At 37.2% G+C, this 19,271-nt stretch overlaps 1 protein-coding gene across 7 annotated transcripts in view; it reads right to left on the bottom strand.

Moving 5' to 3' along the window:
- Positions 1 to 206: 206 nt before the first annotated feature.
- PLXNA1 (plexin A1) overlaps positions 207 to 19,271 on the bottom strand; it is a 391,291-nt gene continuing 372,226 nt past the window's right edge. For all 7 annotated transcript variants that reach the window (XM_087923772.1, XM_087923767.1, XM_026723218.2 and 4 more), the window contains 2 exons: positions 18,883 to 19,033; positions 207 to 9,790 (listed from right to left, as the gene is read on the bottom strand). In XM_087923772.1, coding sequence (XP_087779898.1) covers positions 9,695 to 9,790; positions 18,883 to 19,033 — 247 coding nt within the window. In that variant the 3' untranslated portion in view covers positions 207 to 9,694. The remainder of the gene's footprint in view (positions 9,791 to 18,882; positions 19,034 to 19,271) is intronic.

Genomic DNA, 19,271 nt, shown 5'->3' on the forward strand with positions numbered 1-19,271 from the left:
AGAGTCGAGGGCCTATAACGGAGAACAAAAAATACTGGAACAAGTAGAAAAGATCACACTGAGGCTCAAATAAAGGAATGATACAAAATGTTTTAGTCAAGCTGCAGGGACCTGCAAATTAGCAGGTCCCTTGCCTCGTGTCACTTCTATATTTCCGAGTTTCTCTCAAACCCAAACCCAATATTCACAAAGTCAGACAAGACACGTTCTATAGCAAAAATGTTTAATCTCTTCTTAATGTGCGTGTTTATTTACAAGTACTAAATCTGAAGAACATTAAAATAGGAAATAGCAGGATATTTACACAACCAAAGGGTGCCGACCTGCCATACTGGCACAGTTGCTTCAAGTCTGAAACAATCACATAAAGTTATGTTTTTTTTTAATTTTACTATTAAAATTCTGTTTTTTTATGGTTTCCTCTCTGCCTCCCCTCCCATACCACCCCCTTCCCCGTTTCTTAAAGGACAGTTAACTGCAGCCTTGACATTTCTTAGAAATAAGTGTGAGTGGCAGCGCCCTACAGTGCTGGAATATATATTCAGCCCAAAGAAGTACCAAAAGTGCTGAAAAGAGGAACATTGCAAGGGAAAAAGGGATTAGTTCACTCTCTTGTCCAGTGTACCCACTCCCCTATTCCACATTTGGGAACTATCCCTTAACCTTCCAGTTCCAAGGAGCTGGAAGTACTTACTCCCTGTATAATCTTTCTTGGAGCACATGTGCAAAAAGAACCTGGGTTAAATTATAAAGCCTGCTGCATGGAGCTAGTGTTTGTCCTTCAGGCTGTCTGCCTGGAAGATGAAAGCAGAATCAGTGCCTTCTACTCTAGCAAAACAGTCCAGAGTGTGGAGATCACATGGATGGGATTTGGTGCATGTTATTAGACTTCTGTAATTTTGCACATTTTGGGAAGTAATTGAAGACAACTGCTTTGTCATTCTCACTTGCTGAAGGATTTTTTATGTTGGAACACAATGAACTTTGAAGAAAAGCCAATGGTTTAAGGGGAAAAAAGCTGTCTCAGATTTGCTCTCTCAAGTCATTCTCTCAGAACTGTGCAGTTTCAGATCAGATAATTTATTAATCACAGTGCCTTCATCATTTTTCTACCAAGTTGCTCCTTCAACTCATTCCCATTGTGCCCTAAAACTGCATTTATATTTAAGAATGCAAGGGATGGGAGACTAAAGGAGGGAAATGAAATATGAGTAAGCTTATGAACACTGAATGTAAAAGCTGAACTAGTCCCTGAAGAACAAAAAGTATTTCAAATGCATCTTTTCCTACAAGGGTATTCAAATAATGGAAATTTTATTAAGTCATGGATGCTGGAGTAGACACTAGATTTATTGGTAGGGAATTGCAAATAATGTTGGTGGGAATCAATTGGCATAATGCTTAAGTGCAATTTTAAGTAGTGACATGATAAATACCCTTTTTTGTTTCTGATATTTGATGCTTTTAGAAATCCTTGAGTTAACTTTACTTAGAAAAATGTGTTGGATAATCTCTATTTATTCAGTATCAGGATTGCCATTTTAATATTCCACTGTTTTGCTTTTGAAGGATTTTTGTAAAGACATGTTCATCCAAAATTTTCCTGCTAGTGTATACAACTTTGTTATGTCATTTGAGCATCAATCAAAAGGCATATCAAAATATCTTGACTATTGTAATGACATGAATAACTACAGTTAAAAAAACCGCTTAACTACAGAAACTTCTGGGGATTCAATATTGCAGTCAAAGCTTCTGACATTATCTTGGCAGAGTATTTGTATAACTGGGTGCATCAAGGGTCAACATAATCTGATGAAAAATCTAATAAAATATTTATACTTGTGGAAAGTAAATTCATTCTGCCGCTCCTTACTGTTAATCCCCACTCTTAATAGGAAAGAAACTATAAACAGATATATGAGAAGAGCAGACCCTCATGAGAAATAAGTGGAAATAAGAAAGGACAGTTTACACAACATCAACAGAAGTGAAAAGCTAAGAGAATCATTGCTTAGGAACACAAGAATGGCCCTACAAGAGTAAGATGAAAAGTCCATGTAATCCATGAGGAGCTAGCCAAATATTTCAAAGAACTGGAGAAGTAGGCTACGGATCCTCAATCCATTTAGGAATTTTGGTATCAGAAGTATGTTGACTTTCAATATACAGTAGTTAAATAAAACAGGATAGATGAACATCAAAGAAGAAAAATGATTAAATGCCTACAAAGATGCCTAACTTTTTAAATGACTCTTTCGCTAGGAAAACCACTTTGTAAGATAATTTCATAAAATATGAACTTGCTACATAAGCTAACTTTGGAGGATATTGCCAACAATAGGCCTCATTTACCCACCAGAAAAAAATGAATGATGCTATCAAAAGGCTATACCAAAAAAAAAAGAAAATCGGTCTGTTTCAAAATATTTATTTTCCATGGACACTAAAAAGGGACATAAGTATGTTGACCTAGTAAGTTTTGCTCAAATGGGTGTTATGACACCACCATTTAAAAACTTTCAGCAATATAGTAATGTCAACCTTCCCCATGTATTCAATGGACTCATAGGAACCATTGTCAGATGATTTGATTCTTTAAATAATTTTGCCTGCAAAAATATCAATGGCTTAGTGATGGGGAGAGAAATTGAACAAAGATGCATGCAGGTTTGCTCTCATATTGAAATATTTTAACCAGGTTGAGAAACTGAATTAAAAAGGGCAACCAGATAAGCACAAGTTACATCACCAAGACTCCCATTAGTGTAGTACAAAGAAGTGAACAACTCCATTGGCAGGCAAGGATGATCAACTCTGTAACTTGCATGGTGACATCAAGTGAACAGCCAATCCCCAGAACTATTTGCAGTGTGGAACTGTTCCTACGTAGGGTTTTATACAAGCGTTCAAATCTTGATAGTGCAGGGTTTGAAACTACAATAAAATAGGATTAAAGGGATGCTCCGTTTATTCATTAGAGCAATCCCTTTTGAATCTGACTGTAAGCCCTTTGGAAATACAGGAAGAATGTGTGGTTCCACAAATAATTGCTTATTTTCTACGAAACCACAAGCACCATGGTGAAAAAGATGAGCATCTGGGTTCAGTTGCCTATATTTTTCTCCTGTTTTTGGGACAGTCACTGAGCTCCTCTTTTGCCTCAGGCACTGTCTGGAAAGTGGCTGGCTCTGTAAATAGCAGACAAACTGATAGATATATCCAGACAATTATACCTCCCCCTTCAAAATACAGAGAGGCACCCCTCAATACAAAGCAGTCATGCCCATCTGAATATTTCTATAATGGATCTATCTCACTTTCTATCTCTTGAGTGAAGACTTTGCATGTGAAAAAGCATTCACCAGGCTATCATTGTGCCTGGAAATAAGCAGTACATTCAGGATCTATTTGCTCCACCAATAGATTACCTACCTTTACTTAGCCATGCACTGATTAATGCTTTGCTTTCCAGCTATTTTAACTGAAGTTGTTTGTCCACCTGGCAAAGAACCTAGAAAAATGTCGACTTTTCCACACACTTCATCATTATTAATTTTTTTATTTCATTTTATTTGTTTATATTTGGCAAGGCCTCCTTTCCCCAGGGGTCAGATCATTGCCACAAAATGATGATAATGGTTTAGTTGAATCAAGGCCAATAACGGGAAAAAACAAGCTGTTTCATAAGCAAAAAAATTTCAAAGATAATAAATCCGCAAATCTCTTTACTTAATTTTGCATTCTGCAGGACCTTCATGTAAGTCCAATACTAATGTACTTCACGATCACCCTAATATCAATAAGGAAACTCCAGCATGGCTTTATCAAAAATAAGACATGTGGCACCAACTGATCTTGGTGATCAGTTTAGTCATAATGGGGATGGTGTGTACATGGTCTCCCTTGACTTCAGGAAAGCATTCAGCAGAGAATCTCATGAATTTTTAGTGGATTAGGCTATTCTATCAGTCGGAGAGGGACTTACTTGAAAGACTGTACCCAACCAATCTAATTGGCTAATTGTTTAGCTGGAAATAAGTATTGAGTGGTGTAACAAATGCTGCATTTCAGGATCTGTGCTGTTCAACCTATTTGTACATGACTTGGACAAGGGGTAGCAAAGTTTTATCAGGTTTCAGAGGACATAAACATGCAAGGGCAGCAGATACTTCACCTTCAGGAGGATTTTCAGAAGATGAAATGAGTAGAAACTAACACTGTGAATGTCGACATGGGCAAATGCAAAGTTTGGCTAGGGCAAATCAAAGGTATGAATATAAGAACTGGGAAGAAGACCATACTGGGCCGTAATATACGCAAAATGGATCTGGAGGGATCTTGCTAACATGGCCAACAATGTGATACAGCTGCAAAATGAAAAAGAAAAGAAAAAAAGCAAATGCAATCTTAGATTGTAGTATCAAAAGTAACATGACAACATCAATAGAATTGCTCCCATCTATTCAGTATTGGTCACACTGCATTTGTAATATTGTGTCCCATTCTGAGCACTCCATATTAAGGAGAATATTGACAACCTAAAGCACATCCATAGGAGAAAAACTAAGGTCTGGAAGGAAAAACATACAAGGAACAGTTGAAAGTGCATGTTTAGCCTGGAGAAGAGGAGCGACAGATTCAGCCATACTGAACAGCTGTCACACAGAAGACAGGGAAGGATTGTTGTTCCAGGATGCAAAATGAAAAATGGGGGATTTATATGATAAGTAGATTTGAATAAATATCCTAATCTTAAAAGCTGTTCAGTAATGGAACAGACTGCCCCTCTTTGCTAGTGCTTAAACAGAAGTTGGATGGCCATAAAGTAGCAGACTGCTGCGTTGGGCAGTTGGATGAAATGATCTCCAAGTTCCTTTTCAAGCATAAGCACTAGGATTCTAAGCAGCTCCTGAAAAAGATATGTATTTTTAAAAAGGAAATGGCTTCTTTGTATTAATCAAAACAGATGAAGATTCGGATCACTTGAGACAGTAAAGCCAAATTTACTTCTTTGTGATCCATGATACAATTTGTAAAGTGAAAAGATAAGCCATATTAAGGAATATAAATCATAGAGTGTTTATAGTCCCAAGCAGATTTCAAAGTCTGGAGAGGTGAACCTCTAAACCATTATGGTATCCTTCATGTGCAGCAACATTTAGCTGTCCTTTAAGACTTAGAGTACCATTTCCCAGAAATAAACAATTTACATTAATTCTTTTTTGTTTCTTGTACAAGAAGTGACAAATGAAGTCCAAAATTTCAAAAAAATAAAAGTCTAACCAAACCTCTAATATTCAACACTTGCATTTTTTTTCTTTTGAAAAAAGATTAACTCAGACTAAATTCTATCACAGTCATGCAACAGCCCACAGGTCTTTATGGATCCAGAATTATCTCAGGACTCCACAGATTTTTTTTTAGTTTGTTTTATTTTATTGTCGTCTCCTCCTCCTCCTCCTCCTCCTCCTCTTTCATTAAAGAAATAATTAAAAATAAAAATTACAAAGTAATTTGAGATGTATATTCAAAGGATTGTTCTATTGGTGAGGAATGTTAATGTGTTTTTTTTCCCATTTGGTATTTTCCACTGTTTAGTGTAGAAAGCTACATTTGATATTGTTTAAACTCCTCCAACTTAATTGTACAGTTGCCCCACTGAGGCATAAAAATTCGATTGTAACATTTTGTGTGTATTTACACACATACACATGCATACACATACACACACAGAGAGAGATGTCACACCTCTCTCTTCCAATTATGTGGTAGGATCAGGCTTGGTATGTTTTACAATACCTTCTCTTTCAACGCTAGGTCAGCTGAGAGAACAGCTTAATTTATTGGTACTTAATAGGCAGATAGGTGAAGGCTGACAATTGAGTGGATTTGGTCACCTGAGTTGAATTAGGGCAGTGACTTCAACACACTGGTAAATTTAAAACAATAGTAGAAAGCTTTACATGCAGAATGGAACTGAATGTCTTCATGCAAAGAGTGGAATATTTGATGGAATGATGAAGAAATAAATGACAGAAGGGAAGGAAAAAGGAAACAGAATTCAGGAAGAATCCCAACGAAAGCACCGCCATCCCTTTGGGCTGTTAAACGAATGGTCATACATCATTTTGACTACCTGTATAAAGGCTTTACTTTTAACTGAGGACACCTTCCAAATAAACTGTGCCAAGACAAGACAAAGGAACACACATTCCATTCCAAAACATTACAAGATACCTTGGAAATCTCCATGGTAGCAATAAAGGAAGCCTTGCTTTTAAATTGTGTGGGAAATGTCTGATTCAGCCTTAGAGAACAAGCAAGTAACCAAGACTCTCTGTTCAATTTTTAACAGGCTTCCCATTATTTTCCAATGTTGGCATCTGCTTCCTCTGGTGATTGTTTGCTAACCAACAACCCCAGAATCAGGTAATGCTCAGAATCAGGATAGAAAGGAATTACAATTTTTGGGTTGGCAGAAATAGGAGAAAATAGAAAGTAGGTGTCCAATTAGGACAGGTGAGGAAGGGACAGTGACCTTTCTGGTACTTTTCTGCTAACATAGGCACTAATGTTAAATGCGAGCAGACAATCCTATGCTCTTCCTATGGAGATTATTATTTATCCCCCGCCTAAAGAAACAGGGCGGCAAGGCAACCAAAGCAAGTTTTAAATAAACTGAGAGTAAGAATATTGTATTGGTCATAGATCATTTAAAGCAAGGGTCTTCAAACTTGGCAAGTTTAAGATTTGTGGACCTCAACTCCCAGAATTCCTGAGCTAATATGACTGCAGGAGGAATTCTGGGAGTTGAAGTCCACAAATCTTAAACTTGCCAAGTTTGAAGACCCCTGATTTAAAGTTTCTAACAAGAAGGCAAGCATCCAAACACCTTCCGGAGAGATCATAACCAATCGTTGATATCAGCCTATAAAAAGACCCTGAATGGTTATACTTCCATGCAATTAAAGAGCCATGTTTTCTCTTTTTTTTTTTCATGGGCTGATCTATCAATCCAGTTGCTGTCATGTCTGTTTCCCACATAATATTTTGTTGTGCACAAAGAGCACTTGGTTGCAGGCTCAGCTTTGGTGGCTTAGCCATTATTTCTTGCTTTAAAGCATGATTGTCCAACCTTTTGGCTAGCCTGGGCCACACTGAGTGAAGTGGAATTGTCTTAGACTGCATGTTAAATATATAATACAGTTAATTTATATGTGTGAAAAGCTGGCACTGTATAGAATGCCTAGGAAATGTATAGAATGTGTGACATTTCTCTTTCAAGTATATTTATTTTCTTTTGTTATAAAATAGAAAACAGGAAAACAAACAAAACATATGAGAAAAAGAATGGGTGATGTTTCTAAGCAAAGTATGAAATGTCTGCATTATTTTTATCTATCTATCTATCTATCTATCTATCTATCTATCTATCTATCTATCTATCTATCTATCTATCTATAAAAGCCACTCATGCATCATCACAAAATTTCCAGAACCATAAAGTCTACAATTTTGAAATTTGGCATGTATGTTCCTCTTGGCTTCTAGGTGCTCACTAAGAAAGGATTTTTTGAAGGGACCATCAGAGCATTAGTGTTTTGTATATTATTATTAAAACACCCTGATGCTAAGGAGTTCAGAATGACAAGAACTATTTAGGAAAAACATGAAAAGAGAGACATGAAAAGGGTTAGGGTTAGCTTAGCCTTAGGTTTAGGCTAACTGTCACCCTAACTCTATCTCTTTATTGGAAAGACATATATGAAAATAACAGAAGAAATGAAAAAAATAAAGTTTTTTCGTACTGAAAGAAAAAACAAAAAACAGACAAAAAATCCAGTATTGACCTACATCTTGCAACAAGGAAGGCTAGAATGGGATTTTAGCAGGAATAGTTTATAATTTTCTGGTTTGCCTTTTTGCATTGCATAGAATGCCTAGGAAATGTGAGACATGTTAAATGTTTCATACTATAAGATTTCCTAGACATTCTATAAAAAATTTCACACATTGACGATAACATATATAAGCCACATAATAACGTGAAAGGTTTATGATCTTGTGGAATGCATGTAGACCAAAGGCCACAGGTTGGACAAGCCTGCTTTAAACTTTAAGCCTGATTTTGTTTTTGGAATTAGCCTGCTGAAGATATAAGATTGTTATATTCAGTATTTGGAAGAGTTATATGCCTATGAGCATGCACAATCTCTCTTTCACATACACACACACACGCTTAACATAAAAACAATGCTGGAATCGACATGCCATATTCATCTGGGTTAAACTGCAACTGGATGTGGGAACACACTGTCATTTTTTTTTTTTAATAAAGACTGCCCTTCTGATAATCTGACCAGGCTTTATGTTGCCAATGGGGAATGCCAGTGGAATGAGGTGGAGCAATGCAATTTCAAAAGCAAAAATAGCTTTTCTCTAAACTGCCTGCATGATCCTGCTTAACCTGAACATTCTCCTTTGCAATACTGAACTATTAGACTAGATAGGTCCTTTCTCTCTGGCTATATGACACTTGTACATGGAGAGCTTCTTTGAAAATATCTTTGATCTCTGAATGGAAAGCTTACACATGGAGAAGTGTGTGTGTGTGTGTGTGTGTGTGTGTGTGTGTGTGTGTACAATGAAAACTGAGTGGGGACAATTTTGAGAGAGTTGTTAAACTCTGCTTATAAAAGCTGATTCTGACTTCTATAAAAACCCAATGCAAAGTGTATTGGGAAGTTGCATTGCTTCTTATAGATGAGAAAAATCTTCCTTTAGGCGAGCTTGTTTTCATATGTGCCTATCTCTCTCTTTTATTTTAGGCTTTTTATTTGTCTTCCTGTTCCTAAGTCTCCAGCACACTCTTAAGCAGCATTCAAAATGAGAGTATCTATTTGGCCTGTGCTCAGTAACATTTTAAAATGGCACAGGATGAACTGTAGAAAGAATAAAGGAGGCCTGGGACTGCTTCTCTAGGTTCTACTCACCCTCATTTCTCTCCCACACCAATCATTTGTTGGGGGAAAAAAAATCTTGCAAAGATTTCTTGCAGATTTGCAACCTCCCACCCCTCATATCCTTTCAGTCCCCTAACAGGACAGCATTAGCTTGTGAAAATTGTGCAAATTTAGCAGTTAACACTAGAGGCAGTAGAGGCCAGGGAGAAAGAAAGGAGGAGTAGATTGAAGAATTGATTTGTCCAGTCAAGGCGGGAATCGAAGCAAATACAGAAGGAAAAAAAATGATAAGACTGCTCCACCCGCTTGCTATAAGAAAAACATAATGTAAAAACATTGCCCTAGAAGTTAGTGCATGCCCCAACCTTCCTTTGCCAGATTTGGGGCAGGCCTTGGTGGGGAAGGGACAGTAGCAGTTCAGCTGGAATTTCTTCCCCCGGGCTCTTCTCACACATCTCTTGGGTCTCTCAGGTTCTTTGCCACGTCAGTCGCTCCTTTCAAAAAGGTCCTTAAATTGTTTCAATTTGCTTTGATAACAATGATTTAAAGGATTGTTTGATTTTCTTCTGTTCAATCGGTGCAAAAGGTTCAAAGACGCAGCAGACTCTGTGCACTGTTTTGTGCTGAGCCCCAATAGATCTTGTGTGTTTTCTTGTTGCTGCAACTTGCTTGTCCCTTTCTCTTTTTGCCTCTGCTGCTAGGAAGTCTGCAACAACAATTCGGCCTTTTCAGCTACTTAGGGCCATTGTGTCAATTGCCTGCTCCAACTTACTTCGCAGCCGTTGTCTTCGGGCCTGTTCATCCTTCTCTAAAGCAGCTAAAATCTGATAAAGGAAAGAGCACAAAGGAAAAGATTACTACTCTTAATTTTAAAAAAATCCTCTACAATCTGAAATACTTTCCACAAGGAGCTCACAAACAGGAAAGCCAGAAGGAATCTTCCTTGAACCATCAAAAGGCCAAACAGGACAACATTAAGGAGACAACAGAACTCAGTGAAAAAAATATGATGTGTCTGGTTTCCCAAACATCAAAGATAGGAAGAGATTAGGGGAAAATACTGGATCATAAGCTCGAATCTGAAGTTAATAACAATAACTGGGTTGGAAGGGACCATAAATATCTTCTAACCCAACCCCCTGCTCAAGTGAGAGACCGCATACCATTTCAGACAAATGATTGTCCAATTTCTTCTTAAAAATCTCCAGTGTTGGAACACCCAGTTTCTAGAGGCAAGTCATTCTACTGATTAATTGTTCTAACTGTTAAGACATTTCTCCTTAGTTCTAGGTTGGTTCCCTTCCTGGTTAGTTTCTATTCATTGATTCTTGCCTTGCCTTCTGGTGCCTCTTCTTCGTGACAGTCTCTTAGATATTGGAACGCTGCTATCATGTCACCCCAGTATTTCTTTTCATTGAACTAGAAATGGCCAATTCCTGCAACCGTTCTTCATGTTTTAGCCTCCAGCCCCTCAATTGTCTTTGTTGCCTTCAAATGAATGGTTTGGGTTTACTTGCCAGATCACTAGAAAACATGATAACTAAGAGTAGGAGACATGCTTAACTTGGTTTGTAGTCAGCTTTCCTCTAAAATTGTTAGTATCTTCTCTCTGCAGATTTCCTCTCATCAATTTGGGTTTCAAAATGTAGAGGTGAAAAACAATTTAAGCCATTTATTATGAGAGGCAGGAATGTATAAGCATTTTCTTTCTGTTTATTGGAATGACTATCCTTCTTCATCCCAATCAATAAAAAAATAGTTTCTGAACATGCGTTGTGCAGAAACTATTGTTATTAAACCACAGCAGCCAAATGGGGTAGATTGAATCCACCTGAATGTTTTGCCACATTGAGGTAGAATAGCCAAGCATTACGTTGACCTGAATCATAACTCACCCACACAGGTCCAGAAAAATAATATGTTTTCTTAATGTCTAAATTAGTCCTGATGTTTTTGAAAATATATGAGAAAATGGTTCTTCATGGACATAAAACCTGATAATTATACAAAACAAACAATGGGATAAATTCCAGAAAAATCATGGACACCTCTGAAACTGATAAAGAAACAGTTTCTTTAGAAGTTAAATATTTTGAACAGAATATTCAAAGGCCTTCCATGGAACCCTTTTAAGTCACTCTTCTGCAGACTCACTTTGTTTTTAAATTCATTCCTATCCACAGTGAGACATTTCTCAGATAGTCAATATTTTCAAATGGTTCTGTTTAGGTCATCCTGAGCTCATTCAATCTAAAGGAGATTATGAGCCTTATAGTCTCTGTTAAGGAGTGAAACTTATATAAGCAGTGAGTGCGTATCTTTGGTTGTTGGGCAAGGCAAGAAAAAATGCTGAAGAATCTAAATGCATTGATCCAATGTAGATTTCACATTCAATTGCAGTCAGATTTGCCTCAATTGATGAAAGAACCTATTGCTATTCACACTATATTTTAGAATACTAGAAAATGGCAATTCTGGAATTTTTCCACCAAAATTTCATTCCACTAAATAGGCTTATACTTCAGTGTCATTCAGAAAACAAGTCAAGTAATGGAATTTAGCATACTTAAGGCTTTTATTGAAGGCACTAGAAAAAAGGACATAATTATGGAATACAGTCAAATTCATATAATAAACATCTTTCCTACTCAAAGAGCTAAAAATGCATCCTACATTTTAGTTCTGTTCTCAGAATCAGATGAAAACCTTTAGATCACCATTTGTACATATTCTTGGAAATCCATTCTTTAATCAACCATATTAATAAACTGAAGGGTGGGGTGTTGAGAGTAGGCCTAGTGACAGTTGAGTGAGAAGGGAAATTTTGGCAGGAAAGGATTGAGAAAGTGGAGGGATAAAAAAGAAATGCTCCCCAACCCCACCTCCCTTTCAATTGCACTGCCAGATTTTTTTGTTTAAAAGGGGATGATTAAAATGCAATCTCATCAGAAATCCCATTATAGTGGTTACATTTGTTGTGAGTGCAAGCTGTATTTTTTTCCCAATTAAATGTCGAGGCATCCATCAAAAAGAACTCAATTAACCATTTCATTGGCTGCATAATTGGAAACAAACTCTTGTATGATTAATAGGCTGACTATTCGAAAGCAGGAAAGGCCTATCACAAATCCTACAAGTAATATGGAAATAAGCTCCCTGTGATTAAAAGCAGCTGTGACACCTTTGGGCTTCCCATATTGAACATGCAGAAATGATGGGGAGCACACACAGCACTGTTGCCCAGGGCTTTGGGGAAGGCTGCAATGTCGCAAATAAAGGAAAGCACAAAGGTTACATGCCACAGAGCTGGTACATCCAGGTGGAATCATCAGATCAAGAAAGGAGTTACCCCGGTCCAACATCATGCCCTGTGGGAAGCTATTCTAAGGCTGTTATCCTATAGGAAAAGATTTCTTGTATCTAGTTCCAAACGTTTTCTAAATATGAAAGGTATTTAACTTCCTGGCACAAAAAAGGTCTGGCTGTAAATCATATAGTTAACAAGCCAGGCCAGAGTTTGACTGCCCCAACGCCTCATTCCTCACCTGAAGCATTGTTCCCAAGCACCTCTAGGTGGTGCTAAAATACCAAACGTCAACCAAAGCAACCAATTAGGGGGGCTGGATGTCAAATCTTAGGATCTTAAAGGTGTTGGAGGCCTGAATAGAATGAGAATCTCCTGCAAATCTCCTTTACTCCTGATTCAAATGGAGGCAATCACTAAAGTTTGTGAGTGAGTTTGGAAAGATTTTATAACCAGCTTTAAGGCCTGGTTGTTTTTCAGTGGCACTTCTGGGCACAACAGGGCAAAACAGAAGACAGCAGGGGAGACGGAGGAGAAAAAAGAGAGATACTTGTCTGTCACCTGCTCTAAAGACCGCCATGATTAGGAAGATGCAAAAACCCAAATGAAAATTAATTATGATTTTCATTCAGTGCCAATGACAGCACATTATAGTACCGAGCAACAGGAAAAATTATTCCCTCCCATTTTGCATCAAAGAGGGTGCAATCGGGCTGCATGTAATTGTGTTTAATGAATGAAAACAAACAAAGGGAACAGCTGCTATTTATTAATCCCATTAAAAATCATAAAAGAAGCTCCTGAGAGCTGCAAACACACAGGCAGTACTTTTAGAGCAGACTATAGAGACACATTCAACAGATGCCAGACAGTGGTTAACCAAAAAGACAAGGATTGGCAACTTCTTTTGCCTGCAGCTCATTAAGGCTGCACTTTCTAACCACGTAGCACTTGCCCTGCTAGCTATTGATTTCTGCTTTTAAAGCTTCACTGATTTGTAAGACTAATGAAAGGGAATGTTGGAAGCTGGGAGACTAGCCTCAGGGCAGCAGCAGCTGCTGCGAAAAGGGTTGGAGGAACTGTTCTGTGAAGGTGCTGCCACCGCCTCTAGCTCCAGTTTTTGTGATTGCCCTTGATCTTATCCAGGTGGCAGGCAGGGTGCTGAAAGGCTGCAACTGTGCTGGCTGCTGGGTTCCTATTGATGAGCCCTGTGACCTTCTTTACAGTGCTTCACCCTTAAGGCAGGCCGGGGTTACACTTGGGTCAATTCATACAAAAGGTGGCATGGCTGGTGCACACCTATGTTTCCCACACCTGGCTGGGACCCACTAAACCTTGCCCAGCTTAATCAAGGTACAATTAACAGGAAAGGTTACACGGAGTTTTATTTGTAAGGGAGACTAATATTTATCTCTCTGGATTCCATTCAAAAGAATGATACTGCATGAAAATGTCATCAAAAAAGCACCACAAAGAATGTTCTTTCTGCTTCAATTCAGAAAGCTCAAACTTCCCAAGGAGCTGCTAATACACTTCTATGGAGGAATTCTTGAGTCTATCATCTGCACCTCTGTAACTGTCTGGTTTGGTTCTGCAACCCAGCAGGACAGACACAGACTTCAGAGGATAATTAGGACTGCAGAAAAAACAATTACTACCCACCTGCCTTCAATTGAGGACCTGTATACTGCACGAGTCAAAAAGAGGGCTGTGAAAATATTTACAGACCCCTCACATCCCAGACATAAACTGTTTCAACTCCTTCCCTCAAAACAGCGCTATAGAGCACTGCACAACAGAACCACTAGACAGAAGGACAAGTGCCATCACTGCTAAACAACTAATTCCCTCAACACTGTCCAACTATTTATAAAGTCTGCACTACTATTACTGTTAATCTTCTCATCACTCCTTATCACCCATCCTCTCCCACTTGTGACTGTATGACTGTAACTTTGTCGCTTGTATCCTTAAGATTTATATGGACTGTTTCCTAGTATGATTTGATTGCTTATTGTACCCTATGACTATCATTAAGTGTTGTACCTTATTCTTGACTCTTGACAAATGTATCTTTTCTTTTATGTATACTGAGAGCATTTGCACCAAACCAAATTCCTTGTGTGTCAAACCACACTTGGCCAATAAAAAAATTCTATTCTATTCTATTCTGTTCTATTCTATTCTATTCTATTCTATTCTATTCTATTCCTCCATTTATTTATTTAATATATATGTGCCGTCTGTCTCACTATCCAAAACAGCTAGGGGCAGTTTACAATACAATATAAAAGCCTATTAAAATTACAAGTGCTAAATAAATAAATTCCTTTGCAGAAAGCAATAGTAAAAAAGGGGGATCCTTCGGGAAGCAGTTCACCCCATCACAACTGGGTGGGCAGAGTCTTTGTGGTTTTTACTGTTGAAGGATATTCCAGAGTGCCCCTACTAAGAGTTTTTGATGAATCCACTACTTGGTTAAAATCTAAAGCCTGCAAGGGCCTTCAGGAGTAGCAAAAATTGGCCAACTCACAGGGGTTCTTCAGGATCACACTGTCTTTTGGGTTGACTCTTGAGGAATGAAAATATCTTTTGAAAGACAGCCTTAATTCAGGAAATCTCTCGTTCAACCCATATTCCTCATTATTAATAGGAGTTGTGATAAATGGAGATTCATATGCTATCTGTAAGAGATGCTTTTCTCTTTTATGCATTGCAACCAGCACTTCGGAATGGATAATTATTAAAATTGATTTAAATATTAAAATATTATTATTATTATTATTATTATTATTATTATCATCATCATCATCATCATCATCATCATCATCATCATCCTTCTACTTGCAGCTCAGGAAGAAAAGTTGTAGATCTGCATAAAAAAAATCTCATTAATTTGTAATGTCAAATAATTCTGTCTGTATCTCTCTAGAAATATTTCTCTATCTTTTATCTCTAATATCTTGTTCATAGGAAATCTAAAAGAACTCTAGTAACTGAATCTAGTTTAGTTAATCTAGTGACTATTAATCATTAATATGCAATGCCAATAAAAGTCTGGCAAGTGAATTTATTTTTACGGGATAAAAACAATAGGAAATTGGAATGTTCCCCGCAGCATTATATTATACCACAGAGGGAACTCTGCTGACTTGAAATAGATCTCTGAACTGCATATTCAAAGAAACTCTGTTCTGCAAAATGCAAGTTATCACTAAGAAATACAAGAATCCAACTGAAGATCACGTCTACAAAGAAACAATAATATTCAGTTAACTGACATGCAGCATTAATGTTACTCTTTTCACCATCCATCCAAATTCTGATGTCATTCAGAAACAATACTTTCAGAATTTCCAATATGCGAAACACTTTATATTTAAATAGAATATTTAAACATAGAGTAACATTATTCAAAACATAGGTAGGCAATGTATTTTATAGTGGTCTTACTTGGAATATTAACAAGCATGTCACAGGCACTCCTACCAAAATGGATGTACAAATGTGCTTTCCTATTCACAAATAATGGGCACATCAATCACATAATAACCATTCTCCAGACTGTGAATAGGTGAGATTGCTCCCTGCCAACCTCTCTAATCCCCCGGGGTGCTCCCTATTACCCTAGTTTTCCTTCCCTTCCTTTTCCTTTCTGGCAGGTGGCCATAGTTCCAGCCCAGAGCTGCGACCACCCACCATTTTTATTGTTTAATAGTCCTAAACTTTAGTGAGACTCAAAAGATTTTTGGAAATAAAAATGAGACAGATTTTGGTGGCATGCTAGCTTTCTATTAAAAGCAAAGTATCTGTGGGTACAAAGGGAAGTGGAGATATATATATGCATGCATACATACATACATACATACATACATACGTACGTATCTGAAGTAACTTATCAAATAAATAACTAAAGATCAGACAAGGTTCCTAAAAATTTAAACTTAAGCTATTTGTTGTTGTTGGTGCTTTCAAGTCAATTTTGATTCCCAGCAATAGCCTGGACTAATCCCTGAAATTTTCTTGTCAACGTTTTTTGAAGTGGTTTGCTACTGCCGCCTTCTTAGGACTGAGAAAAAGACTAGCCCAAGGTCACCAGAAAAAAGAACAGAATAACAGAGTTGGAAGGAGGTCTTCTAGTCTAAACCCTTGCTCAAGGAGGAGTCCCGATACCATTTCAGCAAATGGCTGTGCAATCTCTTTTTAAAAGCCTCCATTGATAGAGCACCAACAACCTCTGAAGGCAAGCCATTCCATCGGCAAGTGGAAATTTGCCATGGGGCAGGAGATCTCAGCTGTCTACAGAACTAACTGGAGTGCAGAAACCTCTAAGAAACCTTGATCTCTGTTCACATTTATGTGAACAGGCCACTTTCTTTACTGGCTGTTGAAGGGAACAATTTTGGAGCCTTGCCCAGATAACAATGCAAAAATGTTTGACAAATGCTTTCATTATCTTATATAAGCAACCAATTCCCTTCCCCCAGCTCTCAACATCTTTCTGTTGGGCAATAAAATCCATATAACTCTAATATATATATATATATATATACACACATACACACACACACACACATACATATACATATATTAGCATCATATATTTTATTGCTTTAATAAAGGATTGTAGAAATGTGTTCAAAACTACTTTCTGCTGTTCATACCAATTACAGTAGATGCGTTTTTAACCACTCTTAAAACTTTATAGGCTTATTGAAGTGACTCTCTTGTGATAGTAAGTGCCACCCCCACCTCAAAATTATAAATAAGGTAATTTGTACATGGGCTCACTGAAATGACCCAGAATAGCTGACACGGAACACATTCATTTAGAGAGTTAAGTGCTTCAGGTTTAAGTTGATAAATATTCTCTTTTTGTCTCCTATTTGATTACTTCTTGATATGTGTTCACTTTTGCTGCTTCCATTCTTATTGGCCCTTTACTTATCTGCTGAGACACTGTTGTGATCCCCCGCTTTATTTTGGAAAAGTGTTGTTTTGTTATAAAAGGGAGTGGTCTGTGTTTGTTACTTTAAGCAATTTGTATCAAAACAGAAGAAAGGATTAATGATAATAGACAGATAAAAATACCTCAAGGCATATCAAAACTTTAGAAAAGAAACAAGGTGTCCTCTCTTTGTAAAGCAAATGCAGGATTTAAAAGAGCTTCAGTAGAAGGTCTTTGTAGGTGGCAACATTTGGGTGGCTTGGGCTTGTAGGGCCTGGTTAGTTCTTGGATAGAGATATTCATGGAACCCAGGATTGTTGGTTATGTGAAATAAAAAGAAAGGAGTTTCTTAAAAATATATGCATAAGTCATTATGATTCAGAAGGCTAATATCATCATCACCATCAATACTGATGGAGAGAAATTAGAAGAACGACTACTTGACAAATGTTCTTATCTCATCCATCTATGTCAGAGTTGATAGGATCAGGAGAAAGAGTGAGATTGAGAAGAATCGGTATTTTTGGGAGAGTTTAATACCCTGTTTCAATAATTTGGTGCAATTGGTTCCTCTACTATTCTAGTATCTCAACAAATGGATAATTGAATCACATCTTTTTAATGACGAGTAGAATAGAATAGAATAGAATACCTTTATTGTCATTGCATTGCACAAATACAATGAAATTTGAAAGCTACTCCAGCACAGTGCCCCAAATGTCACATCACAATCACACCACAGAGATAATAATAATAATAAATAATTAATAATAATAATAAACCTAGTCTAAAACCTATCTAAAACATTTAGTAAGTTAAATAGTTTAAAAATGCCACTATATACATAGGACTAAATCACAAATGCACTGTTTGATTCAAGACAATTATTGCCTTGGAAAAGAAACTGTTTCTCAGTCTATTAGTCCTCATTTTAAGACACCTATAATGTCTCCCTGATGGTAACAGTTTGAAATATGAATGACCAGGATGAGAATAGTCGGTGGAGATTTTTAGTGCTCTAGAGAGGAGTCTGGTCCTCGCAATCTCTTCCAAAGAAGAAAGGGAGCAACCGATGATTTTTTTGTGCTGTGTTTATAACTCTTTGGAGCATCTTCTTATCCACTACAGAGCATCCAGCATACCACACCATTTACACAGTATGCCAAAATGCTATTGATGGTAGAATGGTAAAAAGTAGCTAGCTGTTCAGGAAGACAAAATCCCTTTCAGTTTAAAGTGGGACAAAGCCCAGATAGGTTTTCTATCTACATAACAGAAATGATATGTACAACCGTGATATTTTGTAAGTAACTGCCTAGATCAGCCTTTAATAACTGATTTTGGGACATCATTATAATGTACATATTTGTGTTTGTTTATTGTGTATCATATATTATACACATTACAGATAATTTTTAAAATATATTTTAAAAATATATTTTTAAAAATGGAGCTACTTTTATATTTTTATGGAAATGCTGCAGTATACTCAATAGGGGTGCTCATAGCTGACTGTGCAACTATTAACACATGATATGATGAGTTTACAGTGAGATAAAAGCAGCCCCACTCTGAATTTCTTTTCATGGATCAAAAGAAAGAGGGAAAAACCCAGAGATAAATAGTTATATTAAGGTATGTCTAAGAGTTCTGATATACCTTACCTCATCCTTGTATTTAGTAATGTATGAGTAGATCTCATGCAGGGCACTCATGCTGTTGAATTGGCTCAAGTGTAACCGTGACTGCTCTGCCAAATAGGCACTCATGTCCTGATCGCTGATTGCTGGCATTTTAGCTATATCTGCATAATATCTGTAAGTGAGAAGGAGGAAAAATAAATCACGCTGTTGAAAATAAAGATGTTCAATAGCAGGTAGGAAACAAACTGAGGATAAATCTAGAAAATGCCATAAACTTAATTAACAAGTCTTCAGATTAAATGTAATAAATCTATTCATTACAATGAAGCAATTGTAACGTACATAACACATTTTGCCATTTCATAGTGTTCTGCCTGCCAAATGACTCTTCATTTTGTGTTCAGGTAACC

Source organism: Pseudonaja textilis, chromosome 2 (genome assembly GCF_049901715.1).
Source record: "Pseudonaja textilis isolate UNSWEBS1 chromosome 2, rPseTex1.2, whole genome shotgun sequence".
In the NCBI taxonomy this organism is placed as follows: domain Eukaryota; kingdom Metazoa; phylum Chordata; class Lepidosauria; order Squamata; family Elapidae; genus Pseudonaja; species Pseudonaja textilis.